Source organism: Erythrolamprus reginae, chromosome 2 (genome assembly GCF_031021105.1).
Source record: "Erythrolamprus reginae isolate rEryReg1 chromosome 2, rEryReg1.hap1, whole genome shotgun sequence".
NCBI lineage: Eukaryota > Metazoa > Chordata > Lepidosauria > Squamata > Dipsadidae > Erythrolamprus > Erythrolamprus reginae.
Genome location: NC_091951.1, coordinates 46744720 through 46771843, shown reverse-complemented (window position 1 = coordinate 46771843; position 27124 = coordinate 46744720). Strand labels below are relative to the sequence as shown.

At 44.7% G+C, this 27124-nt stretch overlaps 1 protein-coding gene across 1 annotated transcript in view; it reads right to left on the bottom strand.

Moving 5' to 3' along the window:
• The window catches only part of LOC139160358 (zinc finger protein 208-like), a 173109-nt gene that overhangs the window by 34535 nt on the left and 111450 nt on the right, over window positions 1-27124 (bottom strand). The window contains exons 11-12 of the mRNA XM_070738127.1: window positions 18336-18627; window position 17411 (exon numbers count right to left, since the gene is read on the bottom strand). Coding sequence (XP_070594228.1) covers window position 17411; window positions 18336-18627 — 293 coding nt within the window. The remainder of the gene's footprint in view (window positions 1-17410; window positions 17412-18335; window positions 18628-27124) is intronic.

The following is a 27124-nucleotide window of genomic DNA, read 5'->3' as shown; positions in this document are numbered from 1 at the left end:
TCTCAGTGGCTTTCGATACCATCGACCATGGTATCCTTCTGCGATGGCTGGAGGGGTTGGGAGTGGGGGGCACTCTTCTGCAGTGGTTCTGCTCCTACCTCTCTGGCCGATCACAGTCGGTGTTAGTGGGGGGTTAGAGGTGGACCTCGAGGTTTCTCCCTTGTGGGGTGCCTCAGGGGTCAGTCCTCTCCTCCATACTATTTAATATCTACATGAAACTGCTGGGTGAGATCATCCAAGAACATGGGGTGAGATGCCATCAGTATGCTGATGACACCCAATTGTACATCTCCACCCCATGTCCAGTCGGCAAAGCAGTAGAAGTGATGTGCCAGTGCCTGGAGGCTGTTAGGGTCTGGATGGGTGTCAACAGGCTCAAACTCAACCCTGACAAGACAGAGTGGCTGTGGGTTTTGCCTCCCAAGGACAATTCCATCTGTCCGTCCATTACCCTGGGGCAGGTGAATTATTGACCCCCTCAGAGAGGGTCCGCAACTTGGGCATCCTCCTCAATCCACAGCTAACATTAGAATATCACCTTTCAGCTGTGGAAATGATGGCATTTGCCCAGGTTCGCCTGGTGCACCAGGTGTAGCCCTATTTGGACAGGGAGTCTCTGCTCACAGTCACTCATGCCCTCATCACCTCACGGTTCGATTACTGCAACGCTCTCTACATGAGGCTACCTCTGAAGAGTGTTCGGAAACTTCGGAGCATGCAGAATGCGGCCGCACAAGCAATCATGGGCCTTCCTAGATATGCCCATGTCTCGTCAATACTCCGCGGCTTGCACTGGCTGCTGATTAGTTTCTGGACACAATTCAAAGTGTTGGTAATGACCTATAAAGACCTACATGGCATTGGACCAGAATACCTATGGGACCATCTTCTGGCGCACGAATCCCAGTGGTCAATTAGGTCCCACAGAGTTGGCCTTTTCCAGGTCCCGTTAACTAAACAATGTCATCTGGTAGGTCCTAGGGAAAGAGCCTTCTCTGTGGCAGCCCTGGCCCTCTGGAATCAACTCCCCCTGGAGATTCAAATTGCCCCCACCCTCCTCGCCCATTTATGTTGCCAGGTATGTGGGGACTAATCCACCCACTTTTGACTTGTAGCATTTGAGTGTGGTGTGATTGTGTAGCATTGATTGTTTTTAGTAATGCAGTGTTCCCTCGATTTTCGCGGGGGATGCATTCTGAGACTGCCAGCGAAAGTCAAATTTCCGCAAAGTAGAGATGCTTCCTTTCTTTCTCCCCCCTCCCTCCTCCATTCCTGGCAGAACGCGCAGGGGCAACGGGGCAGCAATCTGGGGGCTTTGCTGTGCTCTTGGGCGCAAATGGTGGTGGTAGAGGCTGGAGAGGAGGCCATACAGATCACGTACCTGCTACTGCTGCCGCCACCGATTTTGCCACTGCTGGGCCCCTCAGCTGTTTGGTGGCCCACATATCTTCTGTTGGCCGCAGTGGCGGCAGGAGACGCAATCTGGGCAGCGGCTGCCGACACGTGGGCCGCCAAACAGCTGAGAGGCCCGGGGATTGCGAAATCGGCGGCAGTAAGGCTTGGCTTTAAGCCTTATGAGGGCAGTTGGGGGGGGAATCCCACCAGTCACCAGCCGGAAAAGCCCTAAATTTAAAGGGCATCAATCCTCCCCATTCACGCCAAACCGACATTTCTCGCGGCTACCTTCTCAAGAGAAATGGCATCGCCAGCAGAGAGGCACTCCTTTTGCAAACCCCGGGGCGGGTGCCACACCATCTGACCTCCGGATGAGGCGGCAGCTGGGTCCCGGGCTGAAGAGAGGAAGAAAAGGGTGGCCGAGGGGTCGCTCGGCCTGATTTCCCCCATGAAGAAAAAAAAGCCGCTTGAACCCTCCGCTTCCTCGCCTCGAACTCCTCCAAGCGCTTACTTGGAAAGCGCTGTCTCTATTACATGCCGATGCCCCAGAAGCTCGGCATCCTGAAAGCCTGAACCATCGGCCCCCTTTGCTGCTGCAGGTGGGTAGCCGCCCATCCGGATCCAGAGGCTCACCCATGGCCACAAAGGGCTCCTCTCCGAGTGGAGCCGGCGCCGAAAGAAGACGGGTCTGGTGAGGGGCCCGAGCCTTGGCCCCTGCTGCCCAAATTGTGCCTCCTGCCGCCGCTGCGGCCGACAGAAGATACGTGGGCCACCAAACAGCTGAGGGGCCCTGAAGCAGCAACATCGGCAGCAGCAAAATTGGCGGCAGTGCGTGGCAGTAAGTCTTTTCAAGTGCAGCGTACCAATGCTCCAAGAATTAAAGGGGAAGGCTGGGGCAGAAGCGGAGCTTTTATTTAAATACAGCTTTTTACAATACATTTTAAAAATAAAAAAATACCATGGGTTTTCAAAAATTTTATTTATTTATCTTTTTATTGAAAAACCGTTGGAGTAGGTGAGTATGTGTGTGGGGCCAGATGGTGCCTGGAAGGAACTGCGGCCTGTGTTTGGGTGTGGGGAGGCCATGGTTCCCATCATGTGTTTTTGCTGGTGCAGAGTGTGTGGTGGAACTGGTGGATCAGTATGGACGGTGGGCGTTGATAATGCAGGGGGTGGCACCAACGCTGCCCCACCACGTTCCTTGCCACATAGCAGCAGCACTGGCAGAGGGGCAGCTGGGGTGGGGGAAGCTGAAGACAAAATGGTAGAAAACACTACCTGTAATTCTCAACTAACAAAAGTTTTTAGTTTTTAGTGATCAAAGTTATACAACAGCGAAAAAATGACATGCCCATTTTTCACACTTAGGACTGTACTACCTGTGCTTATCTACATCCTCTGATTTCCTGTTGGAAATGGAAAAGATAAATCTAGTAAATGAATGTTCTTCTCTTACCTGAGTTAGAGGTTCAATCCTGGTTTCTGCTCCCCCAAAACAAAGAGAGAACTTTCTTCTATTCTTCCCTGGGAGGGAGACAGAATTTCAAAAAGCATAATCAGTAAAATGGGAGGAGGGATGCTGTAGAAAAAAGGACACAGAAAAGATGAGAAATTTAGGAATTCTCAAAGGAGTGGAAGGACCTTATATTACCTCCTGAGGTGTCCTGATTTGGATCTCCCTGACAGATCTCCCTGAAAATCTGTTCTTGGAGGAGATTTGACGGATGCCTCTTTCTCTCAGAATCTCTGATTTCCATTGCGAAGGACTTGAAATAGGAGAAAAGAATTAATGGATGTCACAAATCATAAAGTGGTTTCTTTTCCTGTTAATACCATTGCAAATCACTCAGTGTTGATCAATTAGGCTGGGAAGTAAGAAAGAAATCGATGTGCGAAATCTTTCTTCTACAATGCATACAAGAACTTTACAAAAAGTAGGCACCACATACTGTAGTATGAATGCCAGGAAAGTCTGGTAAGAAGACATCAGCATTTGAATACATTGATCCAAAGCAAAGATTTTGTGTGTATAATATAATGCCAGAACAAGGAGAAGACATGATGTTGAAGAGTTTAAAATTTGTATTAATTTTAGAATTTAAAATAATCTTTTATAAAATGATGTATCTTTCTACTAAACACTGATAAATTACCAATAATATATAAAGAAATTTCAAATACAAGTTTGAAATTTAAATGTAAAAAAATGAACTTTTTATCAATTTTGATGGACTTTGCCAAAGCAAAGACATACAAGGGTAAGATTTATATTTTACTGCAGAAGATTTTCAAATTGTGTATAAAAATCAAACCAAAAACTTTTCTTTTAGGTTTAATACCCAAAGAGATTGAAAAACAATATGTTATATATGTTAAGAGCAGCAAAAATGCTCTATGCATACAAGTTGAAGTATACTTTAATTGCCGCAATGTAGAAGTTGTTAGAAAAACTGATCGGAACTAGCAGCGATGGCAAAATCAGGTGCTTTAGTTAAAGAAAAGACCACGCTCAACTTTCTTTCTACTTTGGAACCACTGCTCGGTTTTATTCTTAATAAGGAAAAAAATCTTGACTGAGTTTTGCTCATTACGTAAGTTTGTTGTTAAGGAGTTTGCTAGTATATATTAAATATGTAAAAGTAAAACATTGAGTCAGTAATGTTACCATTTTATGTGACTGCAAAAAAAAATCAATTACTGTATATTCTTTCTTTCCCCTCCCTTTCATCTATACTTCTTTCCTTTCCCTCCCTCCCTCCCCCCATTTCCTACTTTTTTCATTTTTCTGTTTTATATCTCGATAATCAGGCCTGTGAATCTGACTTCAATACCAGGAAAGCTCCTTCAACAAGTCATAAAGCAGCATGTGTGCCAGCACTTGGATAGGAATGCAGTAATTAACCAGAGCCAACATGGATTTGTAACAAACAAGTCATGCCAGTCTAATCTAATTTCTTTCTATAATAGAATTACCAAATGGGTTGATCAGGGAAATGCAGTAGATGTGGTATATCTTGACTTCAGTAAGGCATTTGACAAAGTATCTCATACCATCCATATTGAAAAAATGGTCAAGTATGGGATTGACAAAAGAACAGTTAGATGGATTCAAAACTGGCTTAGTGATTGTACTCAAAGAGTGGTAATAAATGGTTTCACATCCAATTGGAAGAATGTTTCAAGTGGAGTGCCACAAGCATTTGTCCTAGGCCCAGTGCTATTTACCATATTTGTAAAGATCTAAATGAAGGGAAATTGAAGGGAAACTTATCAAATTTGCTGATGACACAAAGCTAGGCAGTGTTGCTAATACTGAACAAGATAGAGATAGGATTCCAAAAGATCTAGACAAGCTTGAACAATGGGCTGAAACTAGCAGAATGGTATTTAAGAGAGAGAAATGCAAGATCCTACATCTGGGCAAAAATAATAAAAACAACACATATAGAATGGGAGGAATATGTCTGAGCAACAGCACAGGTGAGAAGGACCTGAGTGTATTGATAGATCACAGATTAAACATGAGTCAACAGTGTGAAGCAGCTGCAAAAAAGGCAAACACCATCCTGGGATGTATCAAGAGGAGCATAGAATCTCACTCACGTGGAGTAATTATTCCTCTCTACAGTACTTTGGTACGACCACACTTGGAATACTGTGTTCAGTTCTGGGGGCCCCAATTTAAAAAGGACATTGATAAACTAGAGCAAGTTCAAAGGAGATTTGCGAGGATAGTGAGTGGTCTGGAAACCATGTCCTATGAGGAACGGTTAACAGTTAAAGGATCTAGGGATGTTTAGTCTGCAAAAGAGAAGACTCAGAGGAGACTTGATAGCTGTCTACAAATATCTGAAGGGCTGTCACAGAGCAGAGGGATCAGCATTGTTCTCATTAGCACATGGAAGGACTAGAAACAATAGAATAAAACTGCAAGGGAGTAGATTTAGATTAGATATCGGAAAAAACTTTCTATCAGTAAGGGTGATAAGCCGGTGGAACAGTTTGCCACAGGAGGTGGTGAGCTCGCCTTCACTGGAGGTCTTCAAACAGAGACTGGAAAGTCATCTTTCTGGGATGGTTTAATGAATCCTGCATTGAGCAGGGGGTTGGACCCAATGACCCTGGAGGTCCCTTCTATCTGGTTTGTTTCCAATAAATAAATGGAGGCTGGAGACTGTTTGGAAAGACTGTTGAAACAGAACAGAGGTGGGATTCACCAGGTTCTCAGCAGTTCTGGGTTGGGGTTTGGGTGTGGATGTCTCCCACTCCTAAAACTGAACAAACTGAACCTGGATGAGCCACATGTCTCTTGTTCACTTTCTGGGAGTGACAACCCTCCGCCTCCCTTTCTACGGGAAGGACATCCACCCACCCACACATAATCACCTCCACAGAGACACACCTACTTCCCCCACTTCTGGATCTTCAAGATAAAGGGTTAAAAAGGGAGAGAGTGTCCAGCATCCTAGAAAGGCAAAAACTCAATGATGTCATTTCCTTCTCAACTTGTAAGAGCCTCTCAAAGCTGAAGTCCCCCCACCCCACCCCGTGGATTTTCTGTGCGCGGAAGAGTCTCATGCAAAGAGCGGAGCAATGGTGCATGACCTTTTTTTTAAAAAAGAAAAGCTTTTATTTTTTTTACAGAATCTCCATATATGCGCCCATACCTATACCATGACTCATAGAAAGATGTGAAGTTATACGTTTCTATCCAATAAATCAGGCCAATAGCCAGTGATGGGCTACCAAAATTTTTACTACCACACTGTGGGTGTGGCTTATGCATTTTGTTTCAACATGTTTCAGTGCAAATTGGGTGGTCTGGGGTGGAGCTCCAAATTTTGCTACCAGAGCCCATCACTGCCAAAAGTGACCAGATTTTAACATTGGTAAAGAGGGACACCATTGACTGGGGTGGGGATTAAAAATTTGGTCTATATGGAGAGAAAAAAGTCTCTTTTTCTCTCTCTTCCTCCCTTTCTATTTTTCTCTCCCTCTCTTTCTCTTCCTTCCTCTTTCTCTCTCTTCATTACTCTTTTTCTCTCCCTTCTTCCCTATTTCTTTCTCCCTCCCTCCTTCCTTCCCTCCCTCTCTTTCTTCCTCCCTCCCCTTCTATTTCATTCTCTCTTCCTTTCTCTTCCTCCCCCCTTTCTCTTTATTTCTCTTTCTCTCCCTTCCCCTTTCTTTCTCTCTTTCCCTTCCTTCCACTTTCTCCCTCCCTATTTCTTTCTCTTCCCCTCCTTTCCTCCCTCTCACTATTTCTCTCCTTTCTCTCTTCCTCCCTTTCACTCTCTCTCCTTCCTTCCCTCCCTCTCTCTCTTTCTCTTTCCTTCCCTTTCTATTTCTCTCTTTCTCTATCCTCCCTTCCTCCCTATTTGGCATGTCCCAACCATAATTACAGGGTAATTAGTCCAGAAAGACACACACCACAAGATAGAAGGAAAATCCAGAAGTCTATCAACAGAAAAACAGAAATAGCTCCCTTTTTAAAGATCAAAGGGATTTTCTGGTACACACAAGGCCCAGGTTAAATGCAATCCAATTTCTTACCCAATAACTGGGAAATTGAGTCCAATTCTAAAGTCCAGAAAATCCACATACAATCTTGAACAGCAAAAACCACGATCTTGGTGAAACTATGAATCATAAACTGCCATGAGGCTAAACCAGCAGGCTGCTCATTTATCTGCAGCACTAATTACAGCAGCCCCACCCAACCACAGGTGGCCTTACTTATCTCCTGTAATTATCCTTCAGTTGATCTCTCCTCTTTTCCCGGAGGATGTAAAACTATTCAACACCAGGACAACACATCTACTCTCCAAAAAGACCTCGACTTTGTCTCAGATTGGTCTAACATCTGGCAACTTCAAATATCAACCAACAAATGCTCTAGCTTCCACATCGGCAAAAAGAATCCAAACCTCATATATAAACTGAATAAACAAAATCTCACAGCCAACCCCCACTCAGTAAAAGACCTTGGAATACTAATACTGTATCAAATGACCTAAGTGCTAAAGCCCACTGCAACAATATCGCCAAAAAGGCTTCTAGAGTTGTTAACCTGATCCTACGCAGCTTCTGCTCTGGCAATCTCACACTACTCACCAGAGCCTACAAAACTTTTGCCAGACCCATCCTTGAATAGAGTTCATCTGTCTGGAACCCATACCACATCTTGGACATCAACACCCTAGAAAATGTCCAAAGATACTTCACCAGAAGAGTCCTTCACTCCTCCACTCTAAACAGAATACCCTACGAAAGCAGATTATCAATCCTAGGTCTAGAAAGCTTAGAACTACGATGCCTAAAACACGATCTTAGTATTGCCCACAAAATCATATGCTGCAACGTCCTGCATGTCAATGACTACTTCAGCTTCAACCGCAACAACACAAGAGCACGCAACAAATTCAAACTTAATATTAACCACTCCAAGCTTGACTGTAAAAAATATGACTTTAGCAATCGAGTTGTCGAAGCGTGGAACTCATTACCGGACTCAGTAGTGTCAACTCCTAACCTTAGACATGGTTGGTAAATCCACAGTAACTGAATTTAAACATGCCTTGGATAAACATATATCCATCCTAAGATAAAATACAGGAAATAGTATAAGGGCAGACTAGATGGACCATGAGGTCTTTTTCTGCCATCAGTCTTCTATGTTTCTATGTATTTTCTGAGCTGGTAAAATGATGTCTTCCATCAAGAAAATCCATTAGGTTTGGCATTTTGGATAATTGAAATTTCTTTTTACTCACAACGGGAGACTTGCTTTTTAAAAATGTACAACATAGCATGAAACCTCAGTTCAGATAAAATGAAATGCCAGTCAACTGACCCTGGTTTAGGATGCTGGTTTATTACCTTCGTAAGACAAACTGAACTGCAGGGGATCAAAACCTAGTTAATGTCATCCAGCACACAATGAGAATGTAAACATCCTATCTTGCCTCTTCTTTGCAAACATATTTCTTATTTATTTATTTAGTCCAATACACAATAATACACAATGAAGGTAATAGAGGACACCTTCAAGGAAATAGAATTAGAGAAAGAATAGAAGAGAGAGTATAGGATGAAATAATCAATGAGAGAATAGAAGAAAGATATAGGGATAGAAGAGATTTTATTTATTTATTTATTAGATTTGTATGCCGCCCCTCTCTATAGATTCGGGGCAGCTAACACTAATAAAACAGCATATGACAAATCTAATATTTAAAATAATTAAAAACCATTAAAAACCAAAAATACACACAAACATACCATGCATAAATTGTATAGGCCTAGGGGGAAAGGAATATCTCAATTCCCCCATGCCTCACGACAGAGGTGGGTTTTAAGGAGCTTACGAAAGGCGAGGAGGGTGGGGGCAGTTCTAATCTCTGGGGAAAGCTGGTTCCAGAGGGTCAGGGCCTCCAGAGAAGGCTCTTTCCCTGGGTCCAGCAAACAATATTGTTTAGTCCAGTGTTTCCCAACCTTTTTTGAGCCGCGGCACATTATTCATATTTTCAAAATCCTGGGGAACATTGAACGGGGGGAGGGGGGGGCTAAAGAAAAGTTTGGACAAAAAAAATCTCTCTCTTCCTCCCTTTCGCTCTATTTCTCCCTCTTTCTCTCTCTTCCTTCCGTCCCTTCTTTCTCTCTCTCCATCCCTTTCTTCCTCTCTTTTTTGCTCTTTCTCTCCCTCCTTCCCTTCCTCTATGTCTTTCTCTTTCCCTTGCTCTCTCTCTCTCTTTCTCTTGTCTCTCTTGCTATGTCTCTCTCTGTGTCTCTCTTGCTATGTCTCTCTCACACTCTCTCTCTGCCTCTTGCTGTCTCTCTCTCTCTGCCTATTGCTATGTCTCTTTCTCTCTTGCTATGTCTTTTTCTCTCTCTTTCTGTCTCTCTTTCTCTCTCTGTCTCTCTTGCTATGTCTCTTTCTTTCTCTCTCTCTCTCTGCCTCTCTTGCTATGTCTCTCTTTCTTTCTTTCTTTCTCTCTCTCTCTCTGTCTCTCTTGCTATGTCTCTCTTTCTTTCTTTCTTTCTCTCTCTCTCAGCTGACTGCGAGCGTGTGCCCTGACGGCGGTAGCTGGACGTGCTGCTGGACGCTGTATATGCCAGCCCCGCAGCACCAGCATGTATGGCGTCCAGCAGCACGTCCAACCGCCACTGTCGGTGCCTCCACCCTGGAGCTCCCTCTCGCCGCTGCCATCTCCCCGTGGCTGCCTGGGGCCAATGCAGCTGGTACCCTCCCACTCCCACCGCCAGTGCCGGGCCCCAAAGGACACTTGCTGCCGACGCCAGGGAAGCTCCAGCTGGGCGGGGCGCTGCCGGTGCCTCCAACCTGGAGCTCCCACTCGCAGCTGTCCCCCGGCTCCTGCCCGATGCTGCTGTTTCTGGCGCTCTCCTGCTGGGCCCCAAAGAAGGAAGGCGGGAAAAAGGAGGCGCGAAGAATGAAGCGAGGGCGTTTGCCCAGGTTCACCTGGTGCACCAGTTGTGGCCCTATTTGGACAGGGAGTCATTGCTCACAGTCACTCATGCCCTCATCACCTCGAGGTTCGATTACTGCAACGCTCTCTACATGTGGCTACCTTTGAAAAGTGTTCAGGAACTTCAGATTGTGCAGAATGCGGCCGCGAGAGCCATCGTGGGGCTCCCTAGATTCGCCCACGTTTCTGCAACACTCCGTGGCCTGCACGGTCACAATTCAAAGTGTTGGTAATGATCTTTAAATCCCTACATGGCATTGGGCAAGAATACATCCGGAACCGCCTTCTACCGCACGAATCCCAGCGACCGATAAGGTCCTACAGAGTTGGCCTTCTCCGGGTCCCGTCGACCAAACAATGTCATTTGGTGGGCCCCAGGGGAAGAGCCTTCACTGTGGCTGGCCCGGCCCTCTGGAATGAACTCCCCCCAGAGATTAGAATGGCCCCCACCCTCCTTGTCTTTCGCAAATTACTCAAGACCCACCTTTATCGCCAGGCATGGGGGAGTTAAGATATTATTTCCCCCTAGGCCATTACAAGTTATGCATGGTATGTTTGTGTGTATGTTTGGTTTTTATTATAAGGGTTTTTAGTTGTTTTATTAATTGGATTGTACATGCTGTTTTTTATCGTTGTTAGCTGCCCCGAGTCTGCGGAGAGGGATGGCATACAAATCCAATAAATAATAATAATAATAATAATAATAATAATAATAATAATATAGCGAAACACAACAGTACAGTTGTGTTGATCCTCAAAATCGTCTCTTGATCCTCAAAATCCCTGACCACTCACAACAATCCAGTTCTATAGTATGGCTGAAATTTCGTGCCCATTTTATCATTGTGTCTTTCACTTATTCATGCTCTAAATCAATATCCAGTAAATAATTATATAGATTTTCAATTGATCTTTCATCTCTTCCTGTGAGTATCTCATCTAGTTCTGTCATTTCTAAATTAATACCCTCTGTTTTAACATCCTTATTGTATCGTGACTGGATTCTCCTATACCAATCCATCATCATTATTATTATTATTATTATTATTATTTATTCGATTTGTATGCCGCCCCTCTCCGAAGACTCGGGGCGGCTCACAACATGTAACAACAAATCATAAATAATCCAACAGTTTTTAAAATGTTTAAAGATTTAAAAGACCCCATATACTAACAGACATACACACACGCATACCATATATAAATTAAACATGCCCAGGGGGAGATGTTTCAATTCCCCCATGCCTGACGACAAAGGTGGGTTTTAAGGAGTTTACGGAAGGCAGGAAGAGTAGGGGCAATCCTAATCTCCGGGGGGAGTTGGTTCCATAGGGCTGGTGCCGCCACAGAGAAGGTTCTTCCCCTGGGGCCCGCCAACCGACATTGTTTAGTTGACGGGACCCGGAGAAGGCCCACTCTGTGGGACCTAATCGGTCGCTGGGATTCGTGCGGCAGTAGGCGGTCTCGGAGATATTCTGGTCCAGTGCCATGAAGGGCTTTAAAGGTCATAACCAACACTTTGAATTGTGACCGGAAATTGATCGGCAGCCAATGCAGACTGCGGAGTGATGGAGAAACATGGGCATACCTAGGTAAGCCCATGACTGCTCTCGCAGCTGCATTCTGCACGATCTGAAGTTTCCGAACACTTTTCAAAGGTAGCCCCATGTAGAGAGCATTACAGTAGTCGAACCTCGAGGTGATGAGGGCATGAGTGACTGTGAGCATTGAGTCCCGGTCCAGATAGGGCCGCAACTGGTGCACCAGGCGAACCTGGGCAAACACCCCCCTCGCCACAGCTGAGAGATGTTTTTCTAATGTGAGCTGTGGATCGAGGAGGACGCCCAAGTTGCGGACCCTCTCTGAGGGGGTCAATAATTCCCCCCCCAGGGTAATGGACGGACAGATGGAATTGTCCTTGGGAGGCAAAACCCACAGCCACTCCGTCTTATCCGGGTTGAGCTTGAGTCTGTTGACACCCATCCAGGCCCCAACAGCCTCCAGGCACCGGCACATCACTTCCGCCGCTTCGTTGACTGGGCATGGGGTGGAGATGTAGAGCTGGGTATCATCCGCATATTGATGATACCTCACCCCATGTCCTTGGATGATCTCGCCCAGCGGTTTCATGTAGATGTTGAATAGCAGGGGGGAGAGAACCGACCCCTGAGGCACCCCACAAGGGAGAAACCTAGGAGTCGACCTCTGGCCCCCCACTAACACCGACTGCGACTGGCCAGAGAGGTAGGTGGAGAACCACTGAAGCACAGTGCCTCCCACCCCCAACCCCTCCAACCGGTGCAGAAGGATACCATGGTCGATGGTATCGAAAGCCGCTGAGAGATCAAGGAGCACCAGGACAGAGGATAAACCCCTGTCCCGGGCCCGCCAGAGATCATCCATCAACGCGACCAAAGCGGTTTCCGTGCTGTAACCGGGCCTGAAACCCGACTGCCGGGGACCTAGATAATCGGCTTCTTCCAAGGACCGCTGGAGCTGGAGCGCCACCACCTTCTCGACAACCTTCCCCATAAAGGGAAGGTTGGAGACTGGACGATAGTTGTTAAGCATAGCTGGGTCCAGGGAGGGCTTCTTGAGGAGGGGGCGCACGAGCGCTTCTTTATAGAGAGATGGAAAAACTCCCCTCCCCAAGGAGGCGTTGGTAATCTCCTGGGCCCAGCTCCGTGTCACCTCCCTGCTGGCCGAAACCAACCAGGAGGGACACGGATCCAGTAAACAGGTGGCGGAACTCACAGCACCAATGGCCTTGTCCACTTCATCAGGTGTCACCAGATCAAACTCTTCCCAGACAGGTGGACAAGTACGTGCCCCAGTCACCTCGACTGACTCATTGTCAGTCGACTCTGTTATACAATTGGAGTCGAGATCGGCCCGGATCCGAGCGACTTTATCAGCGAAAAACGTTTTAAAATCCTCGGCACTACTCTGTAAGGGCTCCCCAACTCCCCCCTGGTTGAGAAGGGAGCGGGTCACCCTAAACAGAGCGGCCGGGCGGGATTCCGCTGATGCAATCAAGGCGGCATGGTACGCGCATCTTGCCGCCTTGAGCGCCACTTTGTAAGTCTTAATAAAAGCTCTTACAAGTGTTCGATCGGATTCAGACCTACTCTTCCTCCATCGCTTCTCTAGACGTCTCTTTTGGCGTTTCAACTCCCGGAGCTCCTCGTTGAACCATGGGGCTCTACGGGGTCTAGCGCCACGGAGAGGTCGCAAAGGCGCAATCCGGTCAAGAGCCCCCGCTGCAGCCCTGTTCCAGGCCTCTGCGAGAGACTCCGCCGAACTGTGGACGAGTGCCTCTGGAATAACCCCAAGCGCCGTCTGAAAGCCCTCTGGGTCCATCAGGCGCCTGGGGCGGAACATCTTCATTGGTTCCGCCTCCCTGCAGGGGAGGATTGGAGCCAGGAAGTCAAGCCGTAGTAGAAAATGGTCTGACCATGACAAAGGCAACACTTCTAAGCCCCTTAGTCTCAGACCATTACTCAATTGCTCGGAAAGGAATACCATGTCAGGTGCGTGCCCTCCCTCGTGAGTCGGACCCTAAACTACTTGAGTCACGTCCACGGCTGTCATGGTGGCCATGAACTCCTGTGCCAACCCAGAGGTTTCGCCGAGTGACGGCAGATTGAAGTCCCCCAATACAATGAGTCTGGGGAACTCTACCGCCAACCCGGCTACCTCCTCGAGTAGCACAGGCAGGGCTTTTGACACGCAGCTGGGAGGCAGGTACGTGAGAAATAAGCCCACCTGAACTCCTAAGTCCAACTTCATCAAGAGAGACTCGCAACCCGCTATTTCCGGAGCAATGAGTCTACGTCCTCCAGTTCTTAGATTGCAATTCCACCTTGTCTGTTAAAATATCCTTGTATTGTGGAACATTTCTCCAATATAAGTCTACTTGGGTGAAGTTGTGCTTTCGTTATAGATAACCAAAATGGTATTTTCAGATAATGTTTCTGTGATGGTTTCAGCACCCGACAGGGACAGGGACAGTGATGAGGGGCCAGGGCCTACAGCACTTCCTGTCAGGAATGACACAGCATGTCCAAGGCTCATCCAATCAGCAGATGACACACAGGTTCAGGGCTCAGCAAATCAGAGGCAGAGATGGAACCTCTTTTGGATGTCAGAGTGGAAAGGTCAAGGAAGAGAGACACCTGATTGGCTGGAAGAGGTAATGCTGTTGGGTCATTGGGTCATGACCTCACACTATTTAAGGGTGTGGCATGCCCCACCTTGTTGCAGGGAAACAACACCGTTTCTTGTATAGTTTGTATAGTCTCTTGTTTTTCAATTTTGGATTTAAACAGTTACTTTCTTGGTTTTGCTAATGTTTTTGGCTCCTCCAGTTAATTTATTGAGGACTTCATCTAGGAACTCTGTCTACAACTAGTAACTCTGTCTACAACTACTAACTCTTACACTGTTATGTTTGCTCTGGGATTTTAGCCAAAGGATAAATTGTTGGGTCATTCCGTGTGAAGTGGACCAGTGGTCCAGACCTCACCATCTCAGATTTTGATGAAATTTGACACATAGTTTCTGTATGATATAGAATTATGCTGTGCAAAATTTTAGTTCAAAAAACTAAAATTTGGGAGTTCTAGGAGACCTCAAATAAAGGGTTGCAAAATGCTGAGTCGGCAAAAATGACATTTTGGGCCAACTTCTAGAAGCTGGCAGTAGTGGTATGTTGGAGATATTTGGAGAACCTGCAAACCTTGTAAGGCTTTATAAAGTGTCAAAAACCCCATGTACCTAGTCCTCTTACTTTTTCCATGGTTCATGCTCAAATTTTGCAAAAAAATCCTGAAAAATGAATTTATAGCAATCTTCAGGCTGCTGTAGTTTCAAAACTACTTGGTCTTTCAGGCTGATTTTTGGCAGGTCTACTAAGTACACAACTGCAATGAGGACTTCCAATTTGTAGCACTTTCCTTCAAGTTGTTTAAAAAATATAAGAGTTCAAAGTTGGTACCCTGTTAGATCGTGTGGGACAGCTTCAGTCCTCTAAAATTTTGCACAGCATAGTTTTATGTCATAAAGAAACTATATGCCAAATTTCATCAAAATCTGAGATGGTGAGGTGGGGATGATCTTTAAAACTGGTCCACTTGACACGGAATGACTCTGTTGGAACTTTTATATATATTAAATCCTGTTATAAATTAGACAATTTGTGTACATCTAATTATTGGGGCCAGCACAGGACAGAACAGTTTCTCTTTCAATCTTTCCCAACACCCTATACAATGTCTTGGGAAATAGCCATGTATTTTACTTCTTCCACACCATATAAATGCGTGCCATCCTAACTATAAACCATGTCACTCCAAAGTCAAAAGTCTTGTATTTCTTAACAAAATCCGTTTTCTCATCCATGTCAATACTGCAGAATGATAATATAGCTCCCAATTTGGAAGTCCAAATCCACCTCTAAGTCTTGCATCTTATAACATTTTTATATGAATCCTCACTTTCTTCCCTTGCCAAAGAAACTTCAAAATCATTTTATTTACATAAATATTTTATACGATGCGTTTCCCATGGTGGACCAGAAGAGGGCTCCTTGATTGGGAAGATTTTGGCAATGTTATAGTTTAGTAAATAGCATTGTATTTAAAGTACTGGCATTAGAAAAAATAATCCTCACAAGAATCTCATTTAAATCTGTTGCCGAAGAAGGAAATGAAGGAGCATAGTGATCAAATCAATATTTGTTGTTTGTTTCTGATATGATATACTGCTAGAAATCATATATTACGGATGAAGCTTTGTTATTGGCTTCTGCTCATATAGTAATATGAGCAGCTTTGTTATTGGCTTCTGCTCATATAGTAATATTAAATAGGTGCATTTCATAACAATCTCTGCATGAATGACAACCAATATTTAAGGTTACAATTTACTAAGCTAGAATAAGTTCCTAACAACTAATTTCTGACAGAAATCAGAATCATCTGATCAGTGGTGGAAACAAGTGATCAGTTGCAGGAAATGAGATATTTCATTCATTTAACAAGCCATTTGATTCAATTAATGAATTTAATTTTATAAATTTCTAAATTGAATCAGATTGTGGGCTTACCTAGGTTCGCCCACATCTCTCCAACACTCCGTGGCTTGCACTGGCTGCCGACCAGTTTCCGGTCACAATTCAAAGTGTTGGTAATACTGTACTTATAAAGCCCTACATGGCATCGGACCAGAATACCTCCGAGACCGTCTTCTGCCGCACAAATCCCAGTGGCTGATAAGGTCCCACAGAGTTGGCCTGCTCTGGTTCCCATCGACTAAACAATGTCGTCTGGTGGGCCCCAGGGGAAGAGCCTTCTCTGTGGCGGCCCCGGCCCTCTGGAATCAACTCCCCCCAGAGATTAGAACGGCCCCCCCTTCGTCTTTCATAAATTGCTTAAGACCCACCTATACCGCCAGGCATGGGGGAATTGAAACATTTCCCCCTGGCTTATATAGTTTTATATAGATATGCTTGTGTTGTATGGTTTTATATAATGGGCTTTTAGATATTTTTTCTTCTTTTAAATATTAGATTTGTTTACTATATACTGTTTATTATTGTTGTGAGCCACCCCGAGTCTTCGGAGAGAGGCAGCATACAAATCTAATAAATAATAATAATAATAATAATAATAATAATAATAATAATAATAATAATAATTATTATTATTATTATTATTATTCTTTTCGTTTGACACATTTTTTGTGATACGAACCTAATGGACAGGCTCCATTAGGTTCGTACCTCAAGGAATACCTGTATTTCTATTTTTCCAGTTTCACCCATCCTGTTCCTTTAATAAAGCATCCAGATCTACCCACAGGGTCTGTTTTATTGTTGGATAGTTGGGTTTAGTTGCATGTCAAGCTGCATACAAAGTAATGTGTAACGAGGACAGAACAGACCTTATCATTCTAGGAAATTTTCATCTTTGAGAGTGATGTATGCATGATTCAGAACTTAGGATTTCACCGACACTCACTGAGTTGTCCTGCTCACCACTTTTTAGCTAATTGCAACATGATTCTTAACAGAAGTTAGGCTGTATAAAGGTGAAGAGGATATCCGTCAGAGGCGACTCCTCTGTGTTCAGGGAGCTAGGTTAAACAAACCTGGGATAGACATAAAACTACACAGCAGAACAGAAAAATAGGCAGGAAGAACAAGTTACAGAAAAGTTTTTAAACCTTGGTTGAAACCCGAGTAAGCTTTTCAATCTAACTGCAACTTTCAACTATTAAATTTGTTTGCTTATTATTTAGTTAAATTACTCTCATAATTTGCTTGTTTCTCCTATCCACTTTCTATCTTGTCTTCCCTCGCATCTCCTTTATTCAGCCATGCTACACATAATTCTTTTTTGTTTTCTAGATTATCATTCTCGCTTCTTACAGGTCGAATCCCTTCTGGCTTACCTCTATCACCCAAAAATATCTTGGAGAAGCAAGAAAGCACCTGGACCAACCTGAGCAACCATATTTAGGATTCATCAAACCCTTTATCATGAAATAAACAGAACAAAATGTTCCAACCAAAAGACCTGAAGTTCCTAAGGGTTTGAAGAGATGATATGGAGGTGACAAGACAGGGTGGGGTGGGGTGGAGAGAGATTTAGCTAGTGAAAGAATGTAGATGGAAAGAAAGAAGGGGTTGAAAAAGAACTGAGTTAGCCTCTCAGCTCTTTTCAGTCTCTTTATTGTCCAACTTGACCCAGAACTAATATCGACAGCTGCAAACCAACATGAGCCTCTCACACCTTGAAATAAGCCCCCTCCAAATCCTTTCACAAATCTTGTTTTTATGAATATTTAAAGCAACTAGAGAGTTTAATACATGACTAGAACAAAACCACACAACTGATATTGAATTAAGGTAAACATAGATATTTCCCTTGGATGTACTGTATGCACTAGTCATTTCCAGCTCAAAGAATGGTGCTAATCTCCATTTCAAACCCAAAGAGCCAGCGCTGTCCAAAGACGTCTCTGTGGTCAGGTGGCCGGCATGACTAAACGCCTAACGCTGTTACTTTCCCACCAAAGGTGGTCCCTGTTTTCCTCCTTGCATTTTTACATGTTTTCAAACTGCTAGGTGGACAGAAGCTGGATAAAGTAACAGAGTATTTAATTATCTTTACTTAACTTCTTAACTTCATTTCTCATTCAAATGTATCTTTGTTTTGGGCATTCTCCAGTCGATGAATCATGTTATGGTAAAAAAGACTATGGAGTGTGCTGGAGTACTTTCTCAACATTCCATGCATTTATATGGCTCCTTCCCTGTGGATACTTTGATGGCGTGAAAGATTACGGCTTATTGAGAAGTTCTTTCCACACTCCATGCATTTATATGGTTTCTCCCCTGTGTGGATCCTTTGATGGCAGATAAGTTGGTTGCTTGTTCTGAAGCTCTTTCCACACTCCATGCATTTATATGGCTTCTCCCCAGTATGGATCCTTTGATGGGATGTAAGATCACCGCTTGTTCTGAAGTCCTTTCCACACTCCATGCATTTATATGGCTTCTCCCCTGTGTGGATCGTTTTATGGTGTGTAAGATTACCGCTTGTTGAGAAGCTCTTTCCACACTCCATGCATTTATATGGCTTCTCCCGTGTGTGGATCCTTTGATGGCATATAAGTTGGTTGCTTCTTCTGAAGCTCTTTCCACACTCCATGCATTTATATGGCTTCTCCCCTGTGTGGATCCTTTTATTCTTTCCATGTTGATTGCATTTATTTGATGTCTCATCAATGTGAAAACCTTTTTGTGACTCAAGAGACTCATTTTCTTCAGAAAGTGTGAATATGCAATTTTTCTCTTTGCCTTTGCATAGATTGGCTCTTTCTTTGGCTTGTGATGGACAGGGTCCATTGACATCTAATGTCTCTTTGACGTGTCTTGCACCTTTCCCAATATATTTCTTCCTTCGTTTTCCTCGTTGATCAGTAAATTCCTGCATCTGAGCAACAATCGAAAATGAGCTTTCCTTTTTCAAGTTATTTGACAGATTTCTTTCCTGCCTTTGGGATTCTGTTTGAATTGCAAGTTTCTTCCTTACAACTCCTTGTCCAAATGCTTTGATTGGTTCTCCAGAGATTTTATTGTAATTCTCATTATCACCTTCAAAAAGAAAGAAAAATGAAAATGAGAGAAAGGTTAGGGGAAAAGATCACTCTGTCAGAAGTCATTTTAATTGCATGTAGGTATTGTGCCAAATTCTATATATACTCCATTTTTGCATCCTTATACTGTGGCATGGTATAGAAATTATAATATCTCTATGTATGAGGTGTAAAATCTCGAAACAGACATTAAATCAAAAAGGTTGAATGATATGGAAGCACATCGGCCGAAATAGTTGAAATCTGCACGATGGAGTTTGCCATTCCCTCCAACTAAGAAATTACTTTGTCGCTAAAATGTTAAAATATAAATATAAAAACAAATTGAATAGTATATATTTACGCAGAATGCCACAGATCTATTTCCTACTTAAGAGCCGTAGAAAAACAGAACTTTTCCTTCTCCCTCTGAGGAGGGGATATCTTTTTAGAGATCTTTTCATAAGAACTGACTAATACATAAAAAACCCTGCTGTTCTGTTCGGGTCGTATGTGACCCAAAGCCATGTTTGAGATCCTGTAAAAAAATTTTTTTAGCTTGCCAGTTCCAACGTTTTTGAAATTTATTTTCACTGGGAAACTAGATTGAACATTTCTGAACATAATGATATGAAAATTGAACTGGAAAACGGATGCTTATTTGCTTATTTTGCCCAGAAAAGCGCCCCCCCCCCCCATGATATGGAGCATTTTTCTCAGTTTATTTTTTTTTAGGCTACAAATCTCAAAAGAAAATCCCCCCTTTGGTATTGATATAATAAATTAAACATTCCTGATCATAAGAAAAATAGAAATGAACTGAAAAAAAAGATGCTTATTTGTTTATTTTGCTCAGAAAAGGGCCAACACCCCTCGGCCTTGCTGTGTGTCATTATTTTCAGTTTTTATATAGATTTGGTTGACAATATTTGGAATATCCTTTTGAAAAGCAAGTACATGATGGCCAGACAACCAATTTTATGAAAGAAATCCATTTTATTAAAAACAAGTATGTAATTTTGAAATGAACAGCATAATTTGTATATAAACTGAAAAAATTGAGCACAGCCTGGTGGGGGCCTTTTCTGAGCAAAATAAACAAATAAGCATCATTTCTTTCAGTTCAATTTTCATTTCATTATGTTCAGAAATGTTCATTTTAGTACATCAATGCCACAGTTATTGAAAATATTCAGAATTAGGGGCCTAGAAAAATTTATGTGGCATGCTTGAAAAAATGGGGGGTGGGGTGGCCCTTTTAAGAGAAAAATAAACAAATAATCATCAATTTTTTCAGTTCAATTTTCTTTTCATTATGTTCAGAAATGTTCAAACTAGTAATCCAACACCAAATATACCAAAATGTTTGCAGTTTTCAAGCTGAACTATCTATAAATTGAAAAATATTTGCAAAAATGCTAGGGGCAGGCTTTACAAGCAAAATTAAAATACAGTGATCCCTCGATTTTCGCGGTCTCGATTTTCGCGAAACGCTATACCACGGTTTTTCAAAAAATAATAATTAAAAAATACTCTGCGGTTTTTTTTCTATACCACGGTTTTTCCCACCCGATGACGTCATACGTCATCACCAAGAATCACTTCTCTGTCTCTTTCTCTTTCTTTCCTGTCATTCTCTCTCTTTCTCTATCTCTCCCCCTCTTGCTCTCTCTCTTTTTCTCACTTTCCCTCTCGTTTTCTTTCTCTTCGCCCGCGGGTGGGCAGGTGAACGGCGGGAGGGTGGGTGAGTGGCGGGCAAACGGCGGGCGGGCGGGTGCCTACGGGGAACGGTGGCTGCCAGCGCTGCTGCAGGAGGACCCGTGTCCGAACAAAGCCGGTGAGAGGGGTAGTTTTTGGCTGTCCATAGCCAAAAATGGTGTTTTTACTTCCGCGCCGCTATATCGCGGAAAATCAATTATCGTGGGAGGTCTTGGAACGTAACCCCTGCGATAATCGAGGGATCACTGTATAAGCATTAATTTTTTCATCTCAATTTTACTCTCATTCACTACAAAATGGCTTTCTGAACTCTCTGACTGGAGACTAGGAAACCCTTACCAAGAGAGGCCACATTCTTATAATTCTCCAGCATGACTTCCCGATGCAGAGCTTTTTGGTGAGGATCCAGCTGAGACCACTCCTCCTCTGAGAAATAAACAGCCACCTCCTTAAAGAGCAGAAGACCCTCCTGAAAGGGAAGAAAAAGTACAAAACAGAATGAGGAGGGACTGCAGGATATTTCCTATGTATTCCGAAAGCAAACATACACACTAAGATAAGTGGCTATCTTGAATGATTCTGTAGGGTTTTCAGTGCCATTTAGGTTAAATAAGCACAGCTTCTTTCTGGATCAACTGAACTTCCAAACACCCAGCCAGCCAGGCAGCCAACCATCATCAAAACACTCTTCCTTCTGGATCTATTAATCCATTCACAATCAAAAGGCCCTCAGTATCTTGAGAAAATCAATGGGCAGGTGGGCTTTGGAAAAACCCCTGATATGTGAAGCAGGGCCGCCGATAGGGCGGTACTACTGGGAGTGGCGTGACGGGCCCGGCCATGAGGGGGGCCCGGCCGGCCGGCCTCCTGGCACCTGCAGTAATTTGTGCCCAGTGAGCTGCTCCTCGCACATGCGCAGTACCGACCCTCTCTTGCCTGCCGCCTGCCTCACCAACGAAAAAGGCGCGCCCTCTGGCCCTCGCGAGGCAGGACTCGAAGCCCCGATGGAGCCTTTGGCAGCGCGTCCTCCCGGTCCCAGAATAAAGCGTGCGGCGAAAGTAGGAGCCCCTTCGGGGTGGCGGCGATGCGGCGTTGGGGAACGAGGCTTGGGCGGCCAGGCACTCGCCTCATCCGGGCCGGCACATGAATATTGAGCGTCGGAGGCCGCTCACTCACCATATGCCGGGGCCATCAGGATGGTCGTTAGTGTGAAACGGGACCAACAGCATGGGAAGGTGACCGAAAGCGGAAACCGCGCGAGAACTGCTGCGATCTCTCTTTAACCTCCACCTCAGAAAACACCAAATGGTGTCAGGAGAGACGGCACAGCAGTTTTCCCCTGACCAGTTTGAGAAATGGGAGAGGGGCGGTTCCGAAATGTGAAAAATATTTTTTTAAAAAAAAATACTTTCTCACAACTTGACACTAAAAAACCCAAACCCGCATCCTTTCCCTCACAGCGCTGCCCAAAAGGTGAGTCCTCCGCTTTTAACGTCACGTTCCCAGAGGACCGCGAGGGAGTCGAATTACCATAGGCGGGGGCTATGCCTCGGAGCTGCTCAGACGGCCACACCTCTATCCCCCCTCCCCTTAAATCGCCCCCTGGCCGATGCAACCAATGGTAAATGGAGAAAAGCCAGGTGATCCTGTGGCGGAGTGCTTAAGCAAAAACAAAGCGCGGTGGGGGTGGGGTGGAGTGTGTGTGATGCCCTGATAGGAGTTGACGAAACCATCTCAAGTAAAAAAAAAAGAAAGAGCGATTCCTGGAAAAAGATAATTACTTTGAGATATCAGCGATGGGGGTAATTGCAGATAAATGGGTTAAACAGGTTAAGGTTCAAATGTAAAACATCAAAAGAAAAGATCATTATCAATGCATGTCCTGTAAGGGTAAATTCAACCCGTTTTTTTCCCCTGGGGTGAAAAAACCAAACAGCGATAAGATAGACTGTGACTGAATTACTGATGAATACATGGCCTCGAAATAGTGTGTCATCAGTAATTCTTATTCCCAGAATTCAACCCCTAATTTACTTTAGTTAAAAATAGCAATGCTAAAAATTCAGTAAACTATCCCCATTATTGATACTTTACCAAAAGTCAAACTAGACTTAACTCCCCCAGCATGCTGCTTCTCCTACTAGGAAATAGTTGAAATAAATCACTTAGAATGTAAAAATTATCTTACATATTCTTCCTCAAAAACCAAAACAATTCAACTTCATTTTAGCATCTTTGCTATTGCAGAATCAGAGCAAGTCATCTTTTTATCAGAAAATAATTGCAAAGGATAAGTGAGTCATGTGTGAATCCAGCAGCCATATACATTTGTTTAATAAAGATCTTGGTGGCGAATGATGGAAATTATGTTTATTCTACAACAGGATTCTGCATAAATAAACATTCAAATGATATGAAAAAAGTCATTGAAAAGCAAAAGAGAATGTTTTCCAGCTTCATTTTTGCAATTACCTATGAGTAACTATTATCACTGTTCCTTTATAATTGCAGCCAAAATGACCTGCACATTCCTAATTCTATTTGTACCAAAAATTTTAAAAAGTAAGGCGTGCTTTTACTCTCTATCACTAACTGAAGTCTTCCTTTCTAAGATTAGATTGAAGAAATATCCTTGTTATAATTTGGAAGAGCATATTTTAAAACCCATCAGCAGTGTCTTAACATTTCATTTCTAGTTTCTATGTTTTTCTTAAAAGCTCTGCAGAAAAATGCAAAAGACTATAAGCTATAATTTAGTACAATACAGTATATTGCAATCATAATAAGCTAAAATGAGAGCTTTCTTCAAGAGCTATTTCTTTAAAAAAGCATAAAACCTGTTTGAAGAAACAAAGGTCATGTAGTCCAGTGTTATCTGGACTTCAACTCCCAGAATTCCCCAGCCAGCATTGCTGGCTGGGGAATTCTGGGAGTTGAAGTCCAAATATCTTCAAGTGGCGAAGGTTGGGAAACACTGATCTAGTCCATGTTTCTGCTAGCTAATACCCTATGTGTTGAACTGTAATTCCATTGCTTCATTGTTGTAATAGTGGTTTTAAGGCATCAAACTAGATAGCAAAGCAAAACACTATGAGCAGGGTGACCTTGGAACAGTCATTTTTTCAGTCCTGAGAAGGAAGCAATAACAAACAACTTATGAAAAACCTTGCCAAAAACCCCTGCAAGTACTTGTCCAGGAAGTGTCCAAGAATCAGACACAATTACATGGAGAAAAAATAATTCAATACACTTATGGTGTTAACAATAGCATGTAAATGTGCAGGAGATTGCATTGTACTGTATATCCCTGTTGAATAAATCCAGGCTGGAAGAGTTCTTAAGTTATATGGAGGATAAAACTACTTTTGCTATTGGATATTAGCTGAATAGGTCCAGTTGAGATAGATACATTATCTTCCAAGATTATTTGGGATCAGTTTGAGTCTGTGAATCTTGAGGAAATCTATGTACTGTGTTCTATGTGCAGGGTTCTATGTGCTCTAAGTTCTGCAACAGGGCAGGGTTTAATTTTTTTTGTGAAAGGTAAATTTAATACGTAATTGGTATGTCACAAAATAAAGTACTAGTTTTAAAATGGCGGGCGCCCCCCCGCCATTTAGGCTGTATGGGGCCCCAAAATTCCTGATGGTGACCCTGATCTGAAGGGAGGGAGGAGTGGCTACTAGAGCCAAGGAAGCACTTGTGCACCCCCTCCTCAAGAGGCCCTCCCTGGACCCCGATGTACTTAACAACTACCGTACAGGCTCCAACCTTCCCTTCATGGGGAAGGTTGTTGAGAAGATGGTGTCGCTCCAGCTCCAGTGGTCCTTTGAAGAAGCCGATTATCTAGGCCCTCAACAGTCAGGATTCAGGCCCGGCTACAGCATGGAAACTGCTTTGGTCGCGCTGATGGATGGTCTCCGGCGGGCCCGGGAAAGGGGTTTAGCCTCTGGCTTGGTGCTTCTTGACCTCTCAGTGGCTTTCGATACCATCGACCATGGTATCCTTCTGCGATGGCTGGAGGGGTTGGGAGTGGGGGGCACTCTTCTGCAGTGGTTCTGCTCCTACCTCTCTGGCCGATCACAGTCGGTGTTAGTGGGGGGTTAGAGGTGGACCTCGAGGTTTCTCCCTTGTGGGGTGCCTCAGGGGTCAGTCCTCTCCTCCCTACTATTTAATATCTACATGAAACTGCTGGATGAGATCATCCAAGGGCATGGGGTGAGATGCCATCAGTACGCTGATGACACCCAATTGTACATCTCCACCCCATGTCCAGTCGGCAAAGCAGTAGAAGTGATGTGCCGGTGCCTGGAGGCTGTTATGGTCTGGATGGGTGTCAACAGGCTCAAACTCAACCCTGACAAGGCAGAGTGGCTGTGGGTTTTGCCTCCCAAGGACAATTCCATCTGTAGGTCCATTACCCTGGGGCAGGTGAATTATTGACCCCCTCAGAGAGGGTCCGCAACTTGGGCATCCTCCTCAATCCACAGCTAACATTAGAACATCACCTTTCAGCTGTGGAAAGGATGGCGTTTGCCCAGGTTCGCCTGGTGCACTGGTTGCGGCCCTATTTGGACAGGGAGTCTCTGCTCACAGTCACTCATGCCCTCATCACCTCGCGGTTTGATTACTGCAACGCTCTCTACATGAGGCTACCTCTGAAGAGTGTTCGGAAACTTCAGAGCATGCAGAATGTGGCCGCACAAGCAATCATGGGCCTTCCTAGATATGCCCATGTCTCGTCAATACTCCGCGGCTTGCACTGGCTGCTGATTAGTTTCTGGACACAATTCAAAGTGTTGGTAATGACCTATAAAGACCTACATGGCATCGGACCAGAATACCTATGGGACCATCTTCTGGCGCACGAATCCCAGTGGTCAATTAGGTCCCACAGAGTAGGCCTTCTCCAGGTCCCGTTAACTAAACAATGTCATCTGGTAGGTCCTAGGGAAAGAGCCTTCTCTGTGGCAGCCCTGGCCCTCTGGAATCAACTCCCCCTGGAGATTCAAATTGCCCTCACCCTCCTCGCCCATTTATGTCACCAGGCATGTGGGGACTAATCCACCCCCTTTTGACTTGTAGCATTTGAGTGTGGTGTGATTGTGTAGCATTGATTGTTTTTAGTAATGCAGTGTTCCCTCGATTTTCGCGGGGGATGCATTCTGAGACTGCCAGCGAAAGTCGAATTTCCGCGAAGTAGAGATGCTTCCTTTCTTTCTCCCCCCTCCCTCCTCCATTCCTGGCAGAACGCGCAGGGGCAACGGGGCAGCAATCTGGGGGCTTTGCTGTGCTCTTGGGCGCAGATGGTGGTGGCAGAGGCTGGAGAGGAGGCCATACAGATCACGTACCTGCTACTGCTGCCGCCACCGATTTTGCCACTGCTGGGCCCCTCAGCTGTTTGGTGGCCCACATATCTTCTGTTGGCCGCAGTGGCGGCAGGAGACACAATCTTGGCAGCAGCGGCCGACACGTGGGCCGCCAAACAGCTGAGAGGCCCGGGGATTGCGAAATCGGCCTGCAGTAAGGCTTGGCTTTAAGCCTTATGAGGGCAGTTGGGGGGGGAATCCCACCAGTCACCAGCTGGAAAAGCCCTAAATTTAAAGGGCATCAATCCTCCCCATTCACGCCAAACCGACGTTTCTCGCGGCTGCCTTCTCAAGAGAAATGGCATCGCCAGCAGAGAGGCACTCCTTTTGCAAACCCCGGGGCGGGTGCCACGCCATCTGACCTCCGGATGAGGCGGCAGCTGGGTCCCGGGCTGAAGAGAGGAGGAAAAGGGTGGCCGAGGGGTCGCTCGGCCTGATTTCCCCCATGAAGAAAAAAAAGCCGCTTGAACCCTCCGCTTCCTCGCCTCGAACTCCTCCAAGCGCTTACTTGCAAAGCGCTGTCTCTATTACATGCCGATGCCCCAGCGGCTCGGCATCCTGAAAGCCTGAACCATCGGCCCCCTTTGCTGCTGCAGGTGGGTAGCCGCCCATCCGGATCCAGAGGCTCACCCATGGCCACAAAGGGCTCCTCTCCGAGTGGAGCCGGCGCCGAAAGAAGACGGGTCTGGTGAGGGGCCCGAGCCTTGGCCCCTGCTGCCCAAATTGTGCCTCCTGCCGCCGCTGCGGCCGACAGAAGACACGTGGGCCACCAAACAGCTGAGGGGCCCTGAAGCAGCAAAATCGGCAGCAGCAAAATTGGCGGCAGTGCGTGGCAGTAAGTCTCTTCAAGTGGAGCGTACCAATGCTCCAAGAATTAAAGGGGAAGGCTGGGGCAGAAGCGGAGCTTTTATTTAAATACGGCTTTTTACAATACATTTTAAAAATAAAAAAATACCATGGGTTTTCAAAATTATTATTTTTATTTATTTATTTATTGAAAAACCGTGGTATAGGCTT